Here is a 24,010-nt window from a genome sequence, read left to right on the forward strand (position 1 = left end):
ATGAAAGAACAGAAAAGTCTCCAGAAATAGAACTAAATGAAATGGAAGCAAGCAAACTACTAGATACAGAGTTCAACACAGTGGTTATAAGGTTGCTCAAGGATCTTAATGAGAGCTTCAAGGGACTTAGTGAGATTTTCAAGGATCTTAGTGAGAATTTTAAGAACCTTAGTGAGAACATCAAAGACATGAAAAAGGGCCAGTCAGATATTAAGCATACACTTACTAAAATAAAGAATAATTTACAGGGATTCAACAGTGGAGTAGAGGATTCTGAGAATAAAATGAATGATTTGGAGTATGAGGAAGCACAAAACACCCAATTAGAAGAGCTAAAAAAAAAATAATAAAAAATATGAAGATAGTGTAAAGAGCTTCTGGGACAACTTCAAGTGTACTAACATTCGCATTATGGGGGTGCTGAAGGAGAAGAGAGAGAGCAAGATAGTGAAAACCTCTTTGAAGAAATAATAACAGAAAACTTCCCCATACCTGGTGAAAGAAATAGACTTACAAGTCCAAGAAATGCAGAGAATCCCAAACAAGAGGAATCCAAAGAGGCCCACACCAAGACACATCATAAGAAAAATGCCAAGGGTTAAAGACAAAAAAAGAATCTAAAAAGCAGCCAGAGAAACACAGTTAGTTACCTACAGGGAGTGCCCATATGACTGTCAGCTGATTTCTCAATAGAAACTTTGTAGGCCAGAAGGGAGTGGCAAATAAATATTCAAAGTGATGAATAGCAAGGGGCTACAACCAAGATTACTCTATTCAGCAAAGCTATCATTTAGAATTGAAGATAAGATAAAAAGCTTCACAGATAAGAAAAAGCGAAAGAAGTTAATCACTATCAAACCAGTATTATATGAAATGTTGAAGGGTAATCCTTAAGAAGAGGAAGAGGAAAAAGGAGGAGGAGGAGGAGAAGGGATAAAAAATATGAACAATAAAATGGCAGTAAATACATATCTATCAACAACTGAATCTAAAAATCAAAATAAATGAACAAGAAATCTAATGAAAATAAGTGATGAATATAACAGAACCAGAGGCATGGAAGCATGGAACAGACTGACTAATCTCAGAGGACAGGGGGAAGGAGGGGAGCGAGAAGAGATTAACCAAAGATCTTATATGCATATATGCATTACCTATGGGCACAGATAATAGGGTGGTGAAGGCCTGAAGTAGGGTTGGAACTGGGTGGAGGGGGACCATAGGGGGAAAGAGGGGGACATCTGTAATACTCACAATAATAAAGATTAAAAAAAAAAGAATTTACTACAAGGAGACTAAAAAAAGTATCTAAGGCAACAATAACATAGATGAAAGCAAAGGGACTTACAGTTAGTGATATCAGGTGGTGCATAGCCATCATTCATATACATACTTGTAGGTTTTGCCACTTTCAAATAAACAAAATCAGATGTGTTTTTTAAAGCAGTCACTGCTTCTTCATGAGTAACTTCTTCTAAACACACACTATTCACCTAAAAGAAAATCACCAAGACATTTATTTTAAAACATGTTCACTTGCTTTCTGCTTTTTGGTGGTAAATATTTACATCAAAGATAAGAAAAATATGGGACTGATGTAAGGACTACAAAGGTGTGTGGAAAGAAAATACCAATTTTTATTGTCTATGATATTAGAAAGTTTATGATAAGTGAAGTTGTTTATGTATGTTAATGAAATAGCCAATTTTGATTCTAGCCCTCTTCTTCCCAATCCCCAAGACTGAACTCTTCCTTCCACTCTGTCAGAGCACTTACTCCTGAACCCTGCTTGCTGGGCCAATTGTGGGAGTAAGTTCGTCCTTGATTGTGCTTGATTATGCCAACTGTGGGAGCACAAGTCCTTTTCTGCTAGGGGCTGTACCCCCTTGAATGCTGGGTATTAAACAGAGAAGATATGAGAAGTGGTAGGCAGATTAGAGACTTTATTGGAGACCTAGTGGCCATTGCTAACAAGGAGCCATCAGACAAAGTAGCCCCACAAAGCAGCCACGCAAGAGCAGCCTCACAAAGTAGCCACAGCAAACATAGGAGCCAGCCACCTGCTGGTCAGCAACACACTCTTATAGCAACTTGGACAAAAGAGAGTTCTTGCCAAATAGTGACATTAATATTTGGGTTATAGAAACATATGCCTGGGCAATGCATACAGTAAAACTGCTGTGTCCTTGCCTTTGCACATGCGTATGGCAAATTGTCCTTGAACATCCAGCCTAATCCTTTGATTAGGGCTCCCACACACTCTTAGGCATTGAGGAATGTGTGTAGGTATATTTTAGTTTTGTTTTTTTAAAGAAACTGAAACCATAAGGTTTTTGTTCTGCAACTTGATTTTTAATATAAGGTATCTTAGAGATCATTCCATGTTGGGCCACAAAGAATTATCTCATTTAAAAAACTATTGTACAGTACCCCATTGTGGAATTCTATTATAATTTTTAAGCCATTCTAATCTTAATAGATTATTTAAACTGTTCTTCTACTCAGACCTTTGCAAACACTGAATATTATCAATTTACCATATAAATAGAGCCTGCAAAATTGTGCATTTTAATTTGTACATCAATATAATTTTTTTTAAAAAAATATATTTCTTTATTGATTTCAGAGAGGAAGGGAGAAAGGGAGTGATAGAAACATCAATGATGAGAGAGAATCATTGGCCGGCTGCCTCCTGCACCACCCCCCGCACTGGGGATCAAGCCCGCAACCCAGGCAAGTGCCCCAGCCAGAATCGAACGTGGGACCCCTCAATACACTGAGCCAAGCCGGCCAGGGCTATATTTAAATTTGTATTTCTACTGGTAATAGTCAAGTTGAGATTTTTTTCAATTATTTATTCACCATTCATCTATTTTCTGTGTAAAAACAGAATTGATTTTTAGGTGGTGATGGTGTATCCTGCAACCTTGGTAAACTTGTTTATTACTTATGTTAGGTTCCATAGGATTTTCTATATACATTATGACATAACCTACAAATACAGTTGTACATTTTCTTCTCAATCTGAATGTCTTTTTCATTCTTTGTTGTCCTATCAGTGCAACAGTGAATAGAAGAGGTACTTTGTGTCTTTCTTAAGAATTTATCCATTTTATCTAAGTTATCTAATGTGTTGGTTGCCATATAGTTGTTCATAAATAAAAGTGTTCCCTTATGTCTCTTCTTTCATTCCTACTTTTAGAAATGAGTCTTTTTTTTTTTTCTTTGTCAGTCTAGCTAAATGTTTGTCAATTCTGTTAACCTTTCAAAGAATCCAGTTTTGGTTTTGTTGATCTTCTCTATGGTTTCCCTACTGACTATTTCATTAATTTCTGCTCTAATCTTTATTATTTCCTTTCTTCCTTCTGCTAGCTTTAAGCTTAGATTGCTCTTCTTTTTGGTAATTTTTTTTGGCAAAGAAATACTATAAATTTTTCTAATGTCTTAAATTAGAATGTACTAAATAAACAAATATTTGGTTTAGTATACTTTTTATTGTCCTAATTTGTACCTTTATAATCAACAGCATGAGAGTTTTCATGTTTTGACAAATGTTTTGACAAAAATTTCTAAATTTTTGTCAAACCATAACTTTCCCCACTGATTATTAATATTGCCTTTCAGGGTTTCAGCTGCATAAATTTTTATGGTCCTAAATTATTGTGTATAGTGAGGACTTCTTGCATTTTGAAATACATAGCTGTGGTATATTGTTCCTTTGGTGGCCTGCAATGGGCCATACATCTTGGTATTCATACCCTTGTAAAATCCCTTCCTACAGTGAATCTTGCTTGGCCTTGTAACTAGCTTTAGCCAATGACATAATAGTAACTGATGTAAAGAGTGGGTTGATAAATGCCATACACTGGAGCTTGTCTTCTTGGAAGGCTCTCTCTTGGTATGTCCCTCTTGGAACTTACCATCCTGTGAGAAGTCCAACTTAGCCATGTGGAGAGGACACTAGAGAATTAAACACTTGGCTAACAGCCCCAGTTGAGCTACCAGCTGACAGCCAACAACAATTTATCCACCATATGTGAGCCAACCAACTTCAAAGTGGATCCCTGGCCCTAGCTGAGCCACCCCAGTTGATACTATGTGGAGTAGAGATAGGCTGTTCTGGCAAGCCCTACCCAAATTGCAGAAGTGTAAGCAAGTAAACGATTGTTATTGTTTTAGTCACTATTTTTTTTATTTTTATTTTTAGGCAGCATTAGATAGCTAATGAGTTGACAAGATGTGTTAAGGGATTCAATGTGGAGTGTGAAAAAAAGAGGATTATCCTAAAGTTTTAGACCTGGTCAAATAGAAAGATAAAGTTCCCATGTAATGAGATGTGAAGAATGTGCAAAGAGAAGGAGTTGAGGGTAATGAGTGGGGGAAGTACTTAGAAGTTTATTTTTAGATATATTAAATTTGAGATGACTCTTGGAGACATATAAAAGGAGACTAGATAAAATCTCAGGGCTTTTCAAATGTTTTGACAAAAGCAATGTTAAACATTTATATATTTCATTTATGCACAAAAAGGGTGTGTCTCTGTGTGTGTAAAAATAAAACTTAAGTTCAGAAAACAATACTTCGTACAATCATATGCAAATGAACCCATTAAATCAAAGAGAGAAGAGAAAAAATACAAGGACTGAGCCTGGATCATTTCATGTTTAGAGATTAGGGAGAAGATGCACCCAAAATGAGAATGAGAAGAAGTGACTAGTGAGGTAAGCAAAATACCAAGATAGAAGGTGACTATTCAGCAAAATGAAAAAGTGTTTGAAGAAGGAAGAAGGTATGTAAAATGCTTGATGTGTCAATTAATATGAGAACTAAGAATACAATGACTACCAAAGCCACACTCAATGGTGAATCAACATAAATTGTTGGCTCCCTACCACTAAAATTGATTCTGAGGAAACCATAAAGGAAAACATGGTATCCAAGAAATTAAAAAATAAAAGAAAGAAACCCATTGGAAAAAGACTCTTTTGAACTGGTAAATATAGGTGTAGTGCTGTTGTGTGTGTGTGTGTGTGTGTGTGTGTGTGTGTGTGTGAGAGAGAGAGAGAGAGAGAGAGAGAGAGAGAGAGAGAGAGAGAGAGAGAGAGACAGTATGTGTGTGTATGCAGGTGATGATGAGAGGGTTTTGGTTGTAGCTTGGGGAAGAGTAACAAGTCATAGCTGTGACAGGATAAGTTAGTGAAAAGCATTTCAAGGTCAGTTCCTCCTCTTCCCCATCATTAACTAAAAAATAATCAGTCCACCTCCTTGCTGTAAAAATAAGTAGTACTGGACAGCATTTATATATTGCTGATGGAAATGTAAAAATTTTTACAAGGAGTTTGGAAAACATTATGATAGTTTTGTAAAATATTACTGATAGACTGTGATCCATTCAATTCCACATTTAAAGAGTTAAGTGAAAATTCTGTACCCTGTACAATGTACTAGAACATACAAAGGGTCTTCCTAGCAGAATTATTCATAGTACAAAAAAGAAAGAAAGAAAAAGAAAAGAAATAACCCAGTTCACCACTATATATGTGTCTTTTCAGATTCACTTCAGTCTACTTGCCCACTAGGGTTTGGCTGATTGCTTAGTGGACTCCTGGCTACTTCTCCTCTCACCTTGCCTCCTACGATTCATTACCAGCTCTTTCAACCTCTTCTGCAGTAAGGACTGGGCTTGGGCATGGTTGATGTGTTCCACATAGTAGGAGCTATAACACATCAGAAGTCCATATTTGACTTGCTTAGACTACTAAGGCTCTACCTAGCTTTTCCCACCATTTCTGAGTTCAGGGGAAGTGCTGTGCCACAGAGTGAGTAAGCTGGCTTCCCTAGAATTTGCCCAGAGGATTGGGTAACACAGTCCAAAAATAAACTCCCATGGCCATGGACTAATTAACAGGAGACAGAGGACTAAAAAGACTAGCAGAGAAATCCTTCCTTTTCCCTGATGGCTGGTTCCACATGACCTGCCTGGAAGACTGTCCTACATGATAAGCCATCAACTACATTTTCTTACGAAATTATAGCCAGCTCAGAAACATAGTATCTGGTATAAGCTTTCCCTCATTCTCTGCCTCACTTTTTATTTTCACTCACTCTAGCTTTGCTGCGATTCCACCACCTCATTACACATACTTAGTATAGGAGCTCTGTTTTAGGTTTTGCTTTTCTAGGGAACGTGCATAGGCTAAGACAGTTATTGATGAAGATTAGATAAATAAACTGTGGTATAGTCCCAGAATAGACTATTATTTAGAGGTAAAATGGACAAATTTCAGCTCTAGGCAACAATATGGATAAGTCTTAGTACAGTGATGGTGAACCTATGACACGTGTGTCAGAGGTGACACGCGAACTCATTTTTTTGGTTGATTTTTCTTTGTTAAATGGCATTTAAAAATATAAAATAAATATCAAAAATATACATCTTTGTTTTACTATGGTTGCAAAAATTAAAAATTTCTATATGTGACACGGCACCAGAGTTAAGTTAGGGTTTTTCAAAATGCCGACACACCGAGCTCAAAAGGTTCCCCATCACTGTCTTAGTAAAACAATACTTAGTGAAAAAATGTATTAAAAGACTACATATAGCATAACAGCCTTAAAAAATTTTTCAAAACAAATACTGAATGAAATATTTAAACATATACATATGTGTATATATACATATACATATACATATACATATACATATACATATACATACACACACACACACATCTATTTATATAAAGAGCCAGGGTCCGCAACCAATGAAGGCTTGACCAAGTGGGAGGGGACTAGCGAGCGGGCTGAACTCCACGAGGTTCCTGGTGGCCGAGTGTGCAGAGCGGGGTGCGGGCATGTGGGTGTGTGCATGAGCATGGACCAGAGCGACACACACTCACACACCCGCATCCTCACAGGGCCCTCGGCTGCGCCACCTGTGCCTCCCTGCACTTAACCCTCCAGCCCGGATCCTCCTGGTCTCGCCTCCCGTCGATGCAGTGGGAGTCAGTCTGGGGAAACTTTCTCAGACTTGTTTGGTGCTGGGACTAAATGCATCCGAGCTCAGGGCAAGCTCCACGGAGGTTCCTGGCGGCCAAGGGTGCAGAGCGGGAGTGAGGGTGTGTGGGTGTGTGCATGAGTGTGGACCCAAGCAACACACACTCACATACCCGCACCCACACAGGGCCCTCCACCTCGCCACCCGGCTTCCCTGGACTTCACCCTCCAGCCCGGATCCTCCAAGTCCCGTGCCAGGAGGTCGCTCTAGTTCAGCAAGAGTTTGCGATTTGCCCAAGGCGCACTGAACAGTTTTCTCTTAACCCGTTTGTGGGAGTGTAATCTGATTTAAAACCAATGGACTAAACAAACAGCAGCACTTTATGGAAAGTCAATTTAGAAATGTGGATCAAAACTCAAGTGAATTAGCTTTGGGCCAGGAATTCATGTCTATGAATGTGTCCTAAGTAAACAGTCAAATAAGCAACTATGTTTACTGTAGTTGTTGATGCCAGGGGAAACCGGAAACAACCAGCCCCACCATAAAGGGTTAGTGAAGTAAACCACAGTAATGTCAAACAGTCAGGGATAACATTGTGGCCACTAAAAATTATGTCTGTACATACAATTTGTTGACATGAAAAGAAGGCCATAGCCAAATATTAAGTGGAGGGCAGGGGAAGCTCAGAAGAGGGCATGTTTACATATATGTATGTATATTTTATATGTCAGGGAAATAATAGTATTAAAAGCAGTGATTCTTCCTGAGCTCTGCAATTTTGAGTGTTAGCAAATTGTGTTTCAGGTGTGACTGGTGTCCTTTGGTGTTCCATACACACAGACATCATTGCCTGTGGGACAGCCTGAACCTTTGCCGCACCTGCCCCTCTCTGCTGCGGCAATGGCCCAATCAGACATTCCCTTTTATTGGGCTGGTTACCTTTTCTCCTCTGTCCAAACCATGCCTTTCCAACAAAAGAATATTAACCAAGCAATCCTAACAACAAGTTTTGTTGCCGACTGCAACTTATGCCCTTTTACACAAATGTTGTTTTCAGGCCTACCAGGTTGTATTTCAAAACTTTTATTTTTCTGCAATTTAACCATTTTTTTATTCACTTAAAATATTCTGGAGAATTTTAAATACATATAGAAAAATAGAGAATAATATGACAAATACTTATCTATACTAATAACAGGGTAATGTACTAATTAGACTAGACATCACCTGGACATCCTTCCAGAAAAAGCCATGGTGGCAGGGGCCAAGGCAGAGACGGTTAGGGGTGACCAGGCTGACTGGGGAGGGCAGTTAGGGGTGACAAGGTCAGCAGGGAGGGCAGTTAGGAGCGACCAGGCAGGCAGATAGGTGAGCAGTTAGGAGCCAGTGGTCCCAGATTATGAGGGATGTCTGACTGCTGGAAGGACACCATCCAACCAGCCCTACATGAATTTTGTGCATTGGGGGGGAGGAGGGGGGTCCCTCAGACCGGCCTGTGCCCTCTCGCAGTCTGGGACCCCTCGGGAGATAACAACCTGCTGGCTTAGGCCTGCTCCCGGGTGGCAGAGGGCAGGCCCAATCCCTAGGTGCAGCCCCTGGTCGGGCTCAGAGCAGGGCCGATTGGGGAGTTGGGGTGCCGCCTCCTGTCATGCACAGAGCAGGGCGGATCGGGAGGTTGCGATGCCACCCTCAGTCACGTGCAGGGTAGGGCCAATTGGGGGGTTGGGGCACTGCCCCCTGTCACACTCAAGGCAGGGTTGATGGGGTGGTTGCGGCGCCACCCCCTGTCACGCACAGAGCAGGGCCAATCAGGGGTTTGGGGCGCTGACCACTGTCACTCACAGAGCAGGGCCCATCAGGGGGGTTGGGGCTCTGTACCCTGTCACACACAGAGCAGGGTCGATCAGGGGGTTGGGGAGCTCCCCCCTGTCACGCACAGAGCAGGGCCCATCAGGGGGTTGGGGAGCTCCCCCCTGTCATGCACAGAGCAGGGCCCATCAGGGGGTTGAGGAGCTCCCCCCTGTCACTCACAGAGTAGGGCCGATAGGGAAGTTGGGGCACTGCCCCCTGTCACACACAGAGCAGGGCCTGTGGGGGGGTGGGGGTTGGGGCACCACGCCCTGTCACACACAGAGCAGGGCCGATCCGGGGTTTGGGGCACCGCCACTGTCACACTCAGGGCAGGGCCGATGGGGAGGTTATGGCTCTACCCTGTCACACACAGAGCAGGGCCCGTGGGGGGGGCGGGGGGAGGGGTTGGGGCACCGCCCCCTGTCACACACAGAGCAGGGCCGATCAGGGGGTTGGGGCACCACACCCTGTCACACACAGAGCCGCAGGGCGATCAGGGGGTTGAGGAGCTCCCCCCCAATCAGGCACAGAGCAGGGCTGATCAGGGGGTTGGGGCGCCTTCCCCTGTAACGAACAGAGCAGGGCGGATAGGGAGGTTGTGGCCCCGGCCCCTGTCATACACAGAGCCGCAGGGTGATCAGGGGGTTTGGGCGCTGCCCCCTGTCACGCTGATCCCGGTGCCGGGAGGCCTCATGGCTCCGCTGATCCCGGTGCTGGGAGGCATATTACCCTTTTACCATATAGGATAGAGGCCTGGTGCTCGGGTGGGGGCCGGGTGGTTTGCCCTGAAGGGTGTCCTGGATCAGGGTGGGGGTCCCGCTTGGGTGCCTGGCCAGCCTGGGTGAGGGGATGATGGCTGTTTGCAGCTGGTCACACCCCCTTCAGGGTGGGGGTCCCCACTGGGGTGTCTGGCCAGTCTGGGTGAGGGGCTGAGGGCTATTTTCAGGCTGGCGAGTGACTGAAGCTCCCAACCGCTCCTTTTTTTCTTTTTTTTCTTTTATTCTGGGCCAGCTTTAGCTCTGAGGCTTGGCTCCAGCTCTTAGGCCTCGGCTGCTGAAAGCAGGTATCTGGTTTGTTTGGGTTCTATAATCGAAACACTGTTTCAACTCCAGCTCTGAGATCCCGGCTGGCTGAAAGCAGGTTTCTGGGGTTTTGTTTAGCTTCTATATTTGTAACAATGTTTCAAACTGCAAGCTCTGAGGCCGGCAGCGGCAGGCGGGGAATGTTGGAGTGCTCCGTCACTGGAGCAAGCAAGCCTCATGTATGCTTCAAGCTGCCTGGCTGCCGGCCGCCATCTTGGCTGGCAGTTAATTTGCATATCACCCTGATTAGCCAATGGGAAGGGTAGCGGACGTATGGCTAATTACCATGTTTCTCTTTTATTAGATAGGAGATACACACACACACACACACACACACATATATATGATTAAACAATTTTTAAAATGCAAAGTGGTGATTGCTGGTGGGGAGGGGTAGTAGAGGGAGGTGGAGGAGGGTATAGAGGGGGATAAATGGCGATGAACAGAGACTTGACTTGGGGTGATGAACACACAGTACAGTGTACAGATGTGTTGTAGGCTTGTGTATGTGGAATTGGTATAATTTTGTTAACCAGTGTCCCCCCAATAAATTCAATAAAAAGGACAAAAATAAGAAAAAAAATGCAAAGGAATAACAAATTGTTGGGTTGTGTAAGGACTTAGCAGTTTTCATTATAAATAAAACAATCAATTAACTTAAGTATAAAACTAAATAAATAAGTCACATCTGAACAAAGAATGACATTGTGTTATGAACCTAAGAGCTATGATTAAACAATTCTGTAAATCCAAGTCCCTAACCCATCAACAAAAAATAGAAGGAAAAATAAAAGAAAAAGGGCAGGGGAGCTGGTAGAGGAAATTGAAATAAAAAACAAAGATAATACCAAGAATCATTTGCAGGTTTTGATTAAAGTAAGGCTAGTATGCATTCATTTAAATCATTGAAACATTTTTGGCATGTTGAAATTCCAGAGTCTGTCAGAAAAAAAAAAAGACATAATCAAAATAATTTTCAAAACATTTCTTATACTTACTGCTAAAAGTTTATCTCCAATCTGAAGTTTACCATCCTTATGTGCTGCACCTCCTTCAATTATTTTGGTTACATAGATGCTATTATCCCCAGGAATATGTTGATTTCCAACACCTCCAGCAATGCTGAACCCAAGACCTGTTTGGAAAACCAAACACTAGTTTTAGAATCTCATCAATAATGTGAACTAAAGTCCAGAAAGAAATGGATGGAAAACAGAAGGTGATAATTTCACACTATGTTTTTAAAATAGAAAATAAGTTATTTACCTACTTTTAAATTCCTAAATATTTGTTCTCAATCAGGGGACAACTGTAATTATAAGTGCTCCTGTTACAAATAAGTTCCTCTGTCTCCCCCTCCCAGGTTTTGTCTTAAAGTCTTTTTGTAAATGAATTAGTTGGTTAGTTCAAAGAGACATTGTAAAATTATGTTTCACTTTTGTTTCGAACTTAACTGCTTCTTACTAACACTTTTAATTCCTTCAGGAGATTAAAACAATTAAGAAAAAAATAATAAAATTGTCTGCTGGTGATGGGCAGAATAAGCTTCAGAAATGTGAATATTTTCCCAATATTCTACGAATTAATTTTAAATAATGCATTTATGGAACTCATAAATCTCACAGCTTAGTACCAAACAAATTTGTAAATCTCTATTCCTTATTTTGTTCATTGGAGTACCACCTCTTCCATGAATCACAAATTAGAATCAATATTTCTATTTATCCTTAATTCCATCCATGTTTTCAAAATTCAGAAATCAAATCTTAATAGTCCTCATTGCAGATGAACTGCTAATGATATATTCATATTTTCTTCTTTTAACTTAAGTCTTTGTACTTGCATTTAACATACTATGGATTAAAGATTACAAGTTAATATCCACACTATACATTACTTCAAAGTATTTAAGTAGAAGTCTACTTAAGACAAAAATCAGTAGAAATAGTAGAAATTCTAAAAATTCAGGTAAATTCTGTACGTTCCCAGTATTGTTAATCTTAGAATGTGTCATAAATAACTTCGTAGTTATACTTAATTCAAAGATACCTTACTTAGTCTTAGTGTGATTTATGTATACCTTTAGGACCTTTAATGAGCTTTATTTCCATTATTTTTTCTGATACTGGTTTCCGTCTTTTAACATACAAGCGTACGATAGACCCGGCTTCTTTCAAAGCTTCAACTGCTTTGCTATGTGTTACATCACGAACATCTACTTCATTTACTCGCAATATACAGTCATTGACCCTGAGGAAAAATAAAAATTAAGTATTACAAATTTAAATATCAATTTTTCATTGTGCCAATTTTCTGCTGGCCTTTTCATTTTTAAGGTAAAAAGAATTATTTACTAGAGAAAATATAAGTGAAGAAACTGCATGTTTAATTACAATGTATCAAATACTCATATTAATAAATACAAACATTTCCCAATGGCCAACAAAAGAAACAGTACAAATAATAGATTATACAAAAAAATTGAAAAATAACAACTGCAATTTGTATGCTTATTATGTGTAGGCTTAACACTTTAGAAAAATAGCAAATATTTATTTAGCATTAACCACATGCCAACTACTTCTTTTAGTGCTTAATTTAACCCTTATTAGGTACATATTTATATCATTAATTTACAGAAGATACTAAGGCAAAAGAGTTTAAATAATTTTCCCAAGGCCACTCAGATAATGACCAACAGGGATGTCATTCAAAGATAAAAAAAAACTGAGGCTCAGAATAAATATCTAGCTTAAGGTCACAGAGATAGTAAGTGACAAAACAGATTTATCCCAAAATATTTTTTGATTGCCTTTTCCAACTTAGATACTAGATTTTTAAAAAATAAAATTATTTGTTGAGATTTATAAAATTTCAAGGTTATATACTATTTAGTATATTAATTAAAAGGTTATAATGTAAATAACTTGATATCAAAGTCTTTTTTTAAAGTCTGATTCATTCCTAGTTCTAATTTTTTGCCCTAGCTCTCGTCTCATTTTGGGGGTTGGGAGAGAAGAGGAAGATGGTCATTTAAAGTTGGGTGGGAAAGGGGAAATAAAACATAATTAAAATATTAATAATTGATCCTGATAAGATTCTATATCCAATTAACTTTAATATTTAGAGAAAAGATAACCAATGGACATGAGACACTGAGGGGGTGGGGTGAGGGCATGTGCTGGGGGGTAGGGAAGGCCGGGGGAAGGTCAATGGGGGGAATAAAAAAAAGGAGACATATGTTCTATTATCTGAATACTTTAAACAATAAAATTAAAAATATTTAGAGAAAATAAATGCTAAATCCAAAGACAATGATACCTTAGAGTTAATACTATAGGTATGTTTCCTTAGTGAAACAAGTGGGACATATTAATTTTCACATATCAGAAACACAAATAAAAGGTCAGTAACATAATGTAGAAATAAATGTCTACATTTATATGAATGGTCAAATTATTTATTTCATATTTAATAGAATTAAGTTAATATACCACCTGTCATGTCCAGTGAGAAGCTTAGAAACTGAAGAATGGAATAAGGTACCAATAACCTTAAAATGAGATTTTTTTACAGACCATATAAATTCCTTACCCTAAAACTGCCACTATATATATATATATATATATATATATATATATATATATATATATCATAAACAAGTGAATAAAATTCCCATAATCTATGGCCTAAGGAAACAACTAGGTATGCTAAAGATACCTTCTGAAATGGAACACTAAATTTAAACAAGAGTTTAAATAACTGTTATTTTCATCTATTCAATTAATAAAATATATATAAATTTACATAATCTTTATTCTTTGTGGTAGGAAATACAAACTCAGAGATATCTGATCCCTGTATCTTAAATAAGTTTATATATGTTTCATACCCAGAAAATATAAAACATTTTGTGAATTTATTTGAAAATAGAAAGTAAGACAAAATTAAATTCCTAAATGAGAGAAGAAACAATGCTTAGAGCACAATTATCTCATTCACTCATTATTTGAGCATCTACCTTACATTAATTATTGTGATAGTGTTTCTTTTTGTGTTTATGCCTTGTTCAGTCTGCCTACAGAAAAATACACAAAGTGGATTCAGTATCTTAACATAAAGTGCAAAACATACCGCAATCTTCCATCTTGGGCAGCTGCTCCCCCTGCAATAATTTTGGTAATGAAAATACTTGAGTCATCTCCAATGTGTGGGTTGTCCGTACCTCCTGCAATGCTGAAGCCAAGCCCTGAATTTCCCTAGGGATAGAGAGAAAAAAAATCAGTGAATAATAATTGTCGTTATTGATAGGTTTCTGTCATTATAGGGCCTAGAAACTGTCCTAACACAGGGAACAAACTCATAAAGGTACCTGTACAGGGAATATGAATATTCTAAATTAAAAAATACAAGGAAAGCCTTTTCTCTCTATGAAGAACTCAGAGGCATTATTACTGAGTAGGTGAGATTGAAGAACAGGTACTGAGTACACTTTTGGAGTCTAGTCTATGGTTTTTTCTTTATAAGTATTTACAATTTGTCCTTGGATTAATCACCTTTCTGCAAAGGTATCACTACTAGATCTTTTCTTTTAGACTGTACCTCGCATATGTTGGGTAAGGCAAATGTCTCTAAGAGAAAAACACTGAGATTGCTCTTTTTGTTGCTATTATTTATGAGTAGGTAAAACTAATATATAAATTTTAGTCTTTTAAGAAAGTGGTAGGGGGTGGAGCTTTGCTTCTGCTAACTTTGCCATCAGCTTATTTCATCAATTTGTCAAAGCAGTGCTACTTTTTGCTTGTTTTACATATAGGATTTCTGAATATTTTCTTTGAAAAACGGGTTTTACTGCTATAAGTCTCAAAGGACAATTATTCTAAGCAATGGTATTTTAAAAATGTTTATTTTGTAATTTTCCAACTCTGGCTTTCAGCAATTCAAATAAGCAAACATATCTGGACCTATTATTTAACTGTTAGTATTAAATAGCTTACACAGTCATTCTACTATGATGTGCCCTAAAATTCTATTTAAAAAAAAATTTTTTTTTTCAGTCTCAACTCCTCAAGAGTTACTAGAATCTCAGCAATAGTATCAATAGGTTGTGTGAGTTTATCAAGTTATGCAAGTACTCAAATTCATTTTTTATTTTCTTTTTAAAAGATATAATTTACATATACCTGTGTAAGTTTAAGGTATACAATGTGTTAATTTGATACATTTATATATTGCAATTAATTACCACTGTAGCTTTAGTCAACACCTCTATCATGTCACATAGTTATTATTTATTTTTTTGTGGTGATAATGTTTAAAAGCTAGTCTCACAGGAATTCTGAAGTACATAATACAATATCATCCTATCTAATAAAAGAGAAACATGGTAATTGGCATATGACCGCTACCCTTCCCATTGGCTAATCAGGGTGATATGCAAATTAACTGCCAGCCAAGATGGCAGCCGGCAGCCAGGCAGCTTGAAACTAACATGAGGCTTGCTTGCTTTAGTGACGGAGGACTCCAACGTTCCCCGCCTGCTGCTGCAGGCCTCTGAGCTGCAACTCTAAGCAACTATGTAACAAATATAGAAGCTAAACAAAACCCCAGAAACCTGCTTTAGTCCTCTGGGCTTCAGCCAGCAGGATCGCAACATTGTATGCAAAGGCCAGAAACCTACTTTCAGCAGTAGAGGCCTAGGATCTGGAGCCAAGCCTCAAAGCTAAAGCTGGCCCAGAATAAAAAAAAAAAAGAAAAGAAAAAAAGGAGCGGTTGGGAGCTTCAGTCACTCTCAGCCTGAAAACAGCCCTCAGCCCCTCACCCAGACTGGCCACGCACCCCAGTGGGGACCCCCACCCTGAAGGGTGTGTGACCAGCTGCAAACAGCCATCATTCCCTCACCCAGGCTGGCCAGGCACCCCAGTGGGGACCCCCACCCTGAAGGATGTGTGACCAGCTGCAAACAGCCATCATCCCATCACCCAGGCTGGCCAGGCACCCCAGTGGGGACCCCCACCCTGATCCAGGACACCCTTCAGGGCAAATCAGCCGGCAACCACCTGTGCACCAGGCCTCTACCCTATATAGTAAAAGGATAATATGCCTCCCAGCACCGGGATCAGCAGAGCCGCGAGGCCTCCCAGCACTGGGATCAGCGTGACAGGGGGCAGCACCCAAACCCCCTGATCACCCTGCGGCTCTGTGTGTGACAGGGGCTGGGGCCACAACCTCCCTATCAGCCCTGCTCTGTTTGTGACAGGGGAAGGCGCCCCAACCCCCTGATCAGCCCTGCTCTGTGCCTGATGGGGGGAGCTCCCCAACCCCCTGATCTCCCTGCGGCTGTGTGTGTGACAGGGTGCGGCGCCCCCACCCCCCCCCCCCATGGGCCCTGCTCTATGTGTGATGGTGTAGAGCCATAACCTCCCCATCGGCCCTGCCCTGAGTGTGAGAGTGGCGGCGCCCCAACCCCCTGATCGGCCCTGCTCTGTGGGTGATAGAGGGCAGCGCCCCAACCCCCTGATGGGCCCTGCTCTGTGAGTGACAGGGGGAAGTGCCCCAACCCACTGATTGGCCCTGCTCTGTGTGTGACAGGGGGTGGCGCCGCAACCTCCCCATCGACCCTGCCTTGAGTGTGACAGGGGGCGGCGCCCCAACCCCCCAATTGGCCCTACCCTGAGCGTGACTGAGGGTGGCATCACAACCTCCCGATTGCCCTGCTCTGTGCATGACAGGGGCAGCGCCCCAACTCCCCAATCGGCCCTGCTCTGAGCCCGACCAGGGGCTACACCTAGGGATTGGGCCTGCCCTCTGCCACCCGGGAGCAGGCCTAAGCCAGCAGGTCGTTATCTTCCGAGGGGTCCCAGACTGCGAGAGGGCACAGGCCGGGCTGAGGGACCCGCCTCCCCCCCGAGTGCACAAATTTTTGTGCATCGGGCCTCTAGTTTACTATAATCACTATGCTGTGCATTAGATCTCAGGAACTTTTCTTCTAGTTGCAAGTTTGTACCCTTTAATAACATTTTCCCAATTCCCAGTATATTCTGGTTCTTTAATCAGTGAAAATACAATGTACAGTACTGACTAAATAAAGGAATTTAAAAGGCATTAGGAAAGAATGAAAAATGAATAAGATAAAAAGTTAAAATTTTATGTCAATTATCTCAATAAAACTGGGAAAAACCCCAACAACAGAACACCACATTGAAATATGTACAATACATTACTACTATGCTTACTTGAAAGTTAATCAGTCATCTACCTCATTTGAATAGGAGATCCATATTCAGATAGTAGGCAATAAATATCTATTATACATGTAAAGGACTCTTTTAAGGTCTATTTTCACTCAGAGTCTATTCTGGCTTCAAATATAAGTAAATTCAATTATCTAGGATTTTCATCTTATATGGGGTAAAAGTAGGTTTATAGTTGGGAGTATGCAAAACAGAGTTTATTCTTGTAATTATTCATTAATCGTTGTATTATTTTCCATAGGAACAATTGTAAATCTACTTTTGCCCCACCCTGTATACTCAGCTACTCAGGAAATTTACTTGTATGGAACACTTCATTTCTCCAAAATGCTAGTCACACGGGGTGGTTTTACTAAAATAAAGCATCAATTAAATGCTGATATCCTTAAGGGGAAAATATAGCAAGAAAATTTATACACCTGAATTATACCCCAAGTTATTTTCTGACTAGGGGAGTACATAAGTTTTCGATAGGGTCTTGTCAATTAGAAATATGGTTATTATTTTGCTATGAAAGCATATTGATACAATGACCAGGGTACTAAATACTTACTTAAAATAAATAATATTTTATTATATAAAAAATAAATTTAAAAATTAAATTAAAAATGGAAAAAATCTGAGAAACTGTCAGTCTAAAGGAAACATGATAAATAAATGTAATGTGGTATCCTGGATGAGATCCTGGAAGAGAAAAACATCAAAACTAAGAAAATCCAATAAAGTCTAGACTTTAGTTAATAATGTATCGATACTGGTTCGTTAGTTGAAACAAATGTATTCTAGTAACGTAAGATGTTAACAGCAGGTGAAAATGAGTCCAGGAAAATTTTAAAAAAGGTTATTAAAGAAAAGCAACATGTTCTGAAAATACCAAGGCTAATTTTATGATATGTGAACTTATAAAAGAAATGAATATTACATGGCTCTGTTTTTTGGAAGATCTATTTCCTTGAATTCTATAATGAAAGAGCAGTACTGTATACTTAAAGAGTTCTTTAAAGCAACAGATTTATGCATAAAAACTTAAGATAATTAATAGTTTTTACCCTTTCAAGTGTGATTTCTTCATATTCAAAATCTGCATCAGTGCCATTAACCTAATGGAGGGAAAAAGAAGTAGCACAGAAATTTAGAGTAGAAAATTTGAAATGGCAAAACATAATTTTTGCATGACTTATTAATCAAAACCTGTTAAATGTGACAGCAATAAAATAACAGTTTCATTTTAAAAATTTTAGGGAAATGTTTTAAGGAATGGAAGAGTACAATGAGTTGACATGGTATTATGATCTTCAAATATGGAATTCAGCTAATTGAATTCTGACTCTTTTCTCTGCATCTTTTATTTTTTTTAATATATTTTCATTGATTTCAGAGAGGAAGGAAAAGGGAGAGAGAGACAGAAACATCAATGATGAGAGAGAATCATTGATCGGCTGCCTCCTGCATGCCCACCACGGGGATCAAGCCACAACCAGGCATATGCCCTTGACTGGAATCAAACCCAGGAACCTTCAGTCTGCAGGCTGTCGCTCTATCCACTGTGCCAAGCTGGCCAGGGCTCTCTGCACATCTTAATCAATTGCCAATTCTTACTGACCTGAATACTTGTTTTCCTGAAAACCATCACCTTTTACTCTCATTTTTATTACTTTGGTTCAAGCCTTTGTTAATCTCCTCAGGGCTATTGCCAATGTAATCTACCCAATCTCTTAGATTAGTATGTTCTACTGCTCAAATTATTCTGCTTTATGCAGATAGATATTTTTGGAGCCCATCTATTTTTATATATATATATATAAATATATATATATATTTTATATATATATGTAGAAGCCTAAGCAACCGATTGACCATTCAACCAGCCAGTAGCTATGATGCACATTGACCACCGGGGGCAGACGCTCAATACAGGAGCTGCCCCCTGTTGGTCAGTGCGCTCCCACAGCGGGAGCGCTGCTCAGCTGACCAACGGGCTCCAGATACAGGGCTTATGGCTGGTCACCACAGCCCGGAGACCGCAGCAGTGACAGTGAGCCTACCAAGCGGCAGGTGCAGCGGAGCCGGGATGAGCAGGAGCAGGAACAGGAGTGGCAGGCTGCATTGGACTGCCGGTTTAGGTACGATCCCCGCAGGCCACGCCAAGGGACCCCACCGGTGAATGGGCACTGGGCCTCTAGTGTCTAATAACACACTTCCTCTAGAACTTTCAGAAACTCATACAAAGGTCATATGAACTGACCCCAATCTATCACACAGTTTCATTCTTCACATACATATCTCACCTCTTCATGAGCTTTACATACCATCAAATGTGAATGATTTGCTCTTTCCTTTATATATACTGCAAGTTCCCACCTCTGCATCTGTTACTTTGGTGCTTCCCGTCACACATTTCACGCCCAAATTTGATTTACCATTCAAGTTCTTGCTCACATCTTAAAAACAAAGTACTTTCTCTTATTCCTTCCAATTTATTCCTTATTCCTTTCTGGAAGAAGTAATTCCCACAACAAGAGCCACTAAGTGAAGGGTGAATTGTCCTTGGAATCAAATCATTGCTTTAATATTTCTTGTGACACAAGTCTGGGAAAAGTACTAATTCTAATAAGTCAAATAAGGATTGTGATATACTGCATTTCTCTAGATTCCTACAACCTTCCATCCTACAGGCTCTTTTCCAATGTGACTGACCTATCCTATCATCAGGAGATGCTGTCAATTTCCCCTCCCCCTGGATCTAGGCAGATCCTAGAAGAGTTTTGTTTAAAAAGACCGTGGCATAAATGATGTTGTGTAGTTTCTGAGGCTAGCTCATGTGATGCTCTGTAGTGTTTGCATTTGTCTTAGAACAATGCGTTAGAACCCAGCACCTATAAAACGAGGATGCCCTAACTGGTTTGGCTCAGTGGATGGAGCGTCAGCCTGCGGACTCAAGGGTCCCAGGTTCAATTCCAGTCAAGGGCATGTACCTTGGTTGCGGGCACATCCAAAATAGGGTGTGTGCAGGAGGCAGCTGATTGATGTTTCTCTCTCATCAATGTTTCTAACTCTCTATCCCCCTCTCTTCCTCTCTGTAAAAAACCAATAAAATATATTTAAAAAATAAATAAATAAATAAAGCGAGGAAGCTCAGCCTATGAGGAGATTCAAATAAAGGAGAATCAAAGCCCTTGACCAAAAGCACCAAGGTGCACTCCTAATCAGCAACGAGCACCAATTGCCAGCCAAGTGAATGAGGCTATTTTGGATCTTCCAGCCTTTTTAAAAGTCCCAGCCAAAACCATGTGAAACAGAACCATCCAGTTAACCCAGAAAATCATGAGCAATAATGAATTGTTGTTTTTTAAGCCACTAAGTTTCTGGTTAGTTTGCTATACAGCAACACAATAATGAAATGACAGAATAATTAAATTATGCAAGCTACTTTACTTTCCTCACAATATTATAAGAAAGCAACCCTTAATCCAAGTTTAATTCAGGGGCTAGCAGTTTTTTCTTGAGGACTTTTGAAACCCATCTCTACTAATTTTGGGGTTCTTATTTCTTATGGCTGTAAGGGATTAAAACCCATTTACTACTTTCTCTTCTTCCTCACAAGAGATTTTTTCTTGTTTTGAGATTATATATTATAAATGCACACATGTGTATGTATAAATTATGATTTTTATGCATCCATCCTGCAGTAGGGTTACACATAAGGATCTCCGGACAACTTGACTGAAAGTAATTTTTATGAGTAAAAATAAAATCCATAATAGCAGCTATATCACTTTTCTTATTCTAAAGGTTATTTGTATCACTTTTATTTTTTCTTGCTCAGACTTCCTAAAAGTCTATCAGTCTTTGTCAAAGAAATAGTTTTAACATTACTGATTAATCTATTAAATTTTATGCTATTACTTTCTGCTTTTGTCAATTCTTTATTCTTTCTTTAGACTATTTAAAAAGTTGCTTGAATTGAATGCCTATTACTCTCCTCTATTTTTAAAAATGTCCATTAAAGTTAATAAATTTTCTTCAGCATATGGCTTTGGCAAAATCCCAAAATCATTACAATGGGCTCTATTATTGTTAATTTCTAAATACAGTAGTTTGAAATTTTATTCTGGAAAACATTTCCATGTGAGTGTGCTTATATGGCCTTTTGGGGTTAATATGTAAAGTTTTTGTACTGTGCGTTTATGATTCTACTTTAAGGAATTTGAGATTTTCACTATTAAGCCTTCTGAAAAGGTAGATACATAGTAAATGTCCTTGGTGCTGGTTTAATACCATATCATGAGAGTGGAACTGCGGTGGGATGGTGGAGCAAGTGAGAGGGTGGCCCAGGCCAAGGTGGGTGTGAGCGGGTGCCCAATCGCCCCACCAATGGCAACCAGTGGTGACAGTGCGGGGTGGGGCCACCACCCGGCTCCTAGGTGCTGAGGGAACCAGGCAGGAGAGGGGGGCGGCCCCGATAGATTACCCTGCAGGCGAATGGTGGAGCAGGTGAGGGGGCGGTGCCAGGCCACAGCGGGGTGCCAGGCGGGGCTGGGGGCATGAGCTGGGGCCCAATCCCTGCAGGCCACCCTTAGGGACCCCACCAGTGCACGAATTCATGCACCCAGCCTCTAGTTCAGCTATAAAAAGGAAGAAAATTTTACCCTTTGTGACAGCATGGATGGACCTAGAGAACATTATGCTAAGTGAAATAAGCCATTCAGAGAAAGACAAATAAAATATGATTTCACTCATAGGTGGAATTTAATGAACTGAATTAACAAGTAATTGTTTAGATCTCCTCCTTCTCTCCTTTCCCTCTCCCCCCCCTCCTCAAAAAAAAAGTAACTGTTTAACTTTTAAGTTGTATAATTTTTTCTTTTTAATATAATTTGCTTTAATTATAGGTATATAAGTGACATAAGGAAGCAAAGGATAATTTATAACACAGATATACTCAGTCCCCTTGGCCCAAAGATTTTAATTTTCTAATAAGCTATACTAATATATCCAAACAGTACAGACAAATCCTATTACATAATTGGTATGACACTTGTTCAAAGAAGACTTTTTTTTTAAATCCTCACCCAAGGATATTTTTTCCATTTACTTTTTTGAGAGAGTGGAGGGGAAAGAAGAGGGGAGAAGGGGAGAGGGGGATAGAAAGAGAGAGAGAGATTTATGTGAGAGAGTCATATCGATTGGCTGCCTCCCATACACATCCCAGTCCGGGGCCAGGAATTAAGCCTACAACAAAGGTACATACCCTTGACTGGGAACTGAACCCACAACCCTTCAGTCCAAGGGCCGATGCTTTAACCAATGAGCCAACCATACAGGGCCAAAAGAAGATTTTTTTAAAAGCCTAATTGTTTCCTGTTGTTTTGATTCAATTTAGTAACACCTTAACTATAGAGTAATATATTAAAATTCAAGACTTTATTAATATTTATATGAATCATAATTCATATTAATGCATAATCTTGGGTAATTAAAAAACCCTAAAGTCTATACCAACACAAGGTAAAAGTCTAAAAATAAAAATGTACTGGGAAGAAAATGTTCTTCCTAATGAAAAATTAACTAAATACAAAGTATCAACCCCCAAATAATTTACTTACACATTTTTCTTAAATAATGAATAGCCATTTTGATTTTATTATCAATTATGCTACAAATGAAGAAACAGAAGCTTTTAGTATGTAAGAAAGCTACCAAAGTCAAACTGAATAAATTTTCCTAATTCATTGTTCGCAGTCTGTCTTAAGGAATATAAAGACAAAGGAACAGAAGGGAATGATTTCAACAAACCATTTCCGTCTCATTACTGTAGTGGAACCAACTGTCTTTAATTCTGCTTTTCCTTAACAGTTTTACTATTTAAGGAAAGAACAGGAATGCATGAAGAGAAAATTAACCCAAGGCCAATGAAATTATAATATCAATTAATAGTTAAAACTAAGTATAATACATCATACATAATGGTAAAAAACTAAAAGCTTCCTCCCAAGGATCAGAAACAAAACAAGGATGTTTGCTCTTGCCACTTTTATTAAACACCAGAGGCCAGGTGGGGCCTGTGCCCTCTTGCAATCTGAGACACCTCAGGGGATGTCGGAGAGCTGGTTTTAGCCTGATCCCCGCAGGCCAGGCAGAATCCATGCACCAGGCTTCTAGTATGCATATAAGATCTTTGGTTAATCTCTTCCCCATGTTTCCATGCCTGTATGTTGAGCATCTGCCCCCTGGTGGTCAGTGTGTGTCATAGCTACCAGTGGAATGGTTGGATACTTAGCATATTAGCGTTTTATATATATATAGATTAAAATGGAGGTTATAGCCAAAGCAATTAGGCAAGAAAAATAATTAAAAGGCATTTGACTAAAAAGAAGTAAAACCATCTCTATTTGAAGATGACATGACCTGATGTTGAAAATCAAAAGGAATCCACACATAAAAAACTTAGAGCTAATAAATGAGTTCAGTAAGTTAGGACAGATCAATATCTGAAAATCCATTATACTGCCATATCAAGCAATGGAAAAAAAAATCCATAAATACAACGAAGAAAACAATCCCATTTATAATAGATTTAAAAGAAGAAAATGCTTAGGAATAAATTTAACAAAAGAAGTGTTAACACTAGTACAATGAAAATTATAAAACATTACTGAACAAAATGAAAGATGTAAATGAATAAAAAGATATTTTGTGTTAATGGATTGGAAGACATAATATTGATAAGAGGGCAAAAGTCCCCAAATTTACCTAGGGATTCTACACAATCCCTATCAGTTTTCCAGTTGCCTTTTTGATGTGCGCAGAAATTGATAAGCTAATCT

The 24,010-nt window shown here is 39.4% G+C and overlaps 1 protein-coding gene across 22 annotated transcripts in view; it reads right to left on the reverse strand.

Annotated features, from left to right (window-relative positions):
- The window catches only part of DLG1 (discs large MAGUK scaffold protein 1), a 291,832-nt gene that overhangs the window by 112,188 nt on the left and 155,634 nt on the right, over window positions 1-24,010 (reverse strand). For all 22 annotated transcript variants that reach the window (XM_036351776.1, XM_036351782.1, XM_036351770.1 and 19 more), the window contains 5 exons: window positions 18,233-18,283; window positions 14,065-14,189; window positions 12,011-12,180; window positions 10,929-11,065; window positions 1,349-1,493 (listed from right to left, as the gene is read on the reverse strand). In XM_036351776.1, coding sequence (XP_036207669.1) covers window positions 1,349-1,493; window positions 10,929-11,065; window positions 12,011-12,180; window positions 14,065-14,189; window positions 18,233-18,283 — 628 coding nt within the window. The remainder of the gene's footprint in view (window positions 1-1,348; window positions 1,494-10,928; window positions 11,066-12,010; window positions 12,181-14,064; window positions 14,190-18,232; window positions 18,284-24,010) is intronic.

This window comes from Myotis myotis, unplaced genomic scaffold (assembly GCF_014108235.1).
Source record: "Myotis myotis isolate mMyoMyo1 unplaced genomic scaffold, mMyoMyo1.p scaffold_m19_p_2, whole genome shotgun sequence".
Taxonomy (NCBI): domain Eukaryota; kingdom Metazoa; phylum Chordata; class Mammalia; order Chiroptera; family Vespertilionidae; genus Myotis; species Myotis myotis.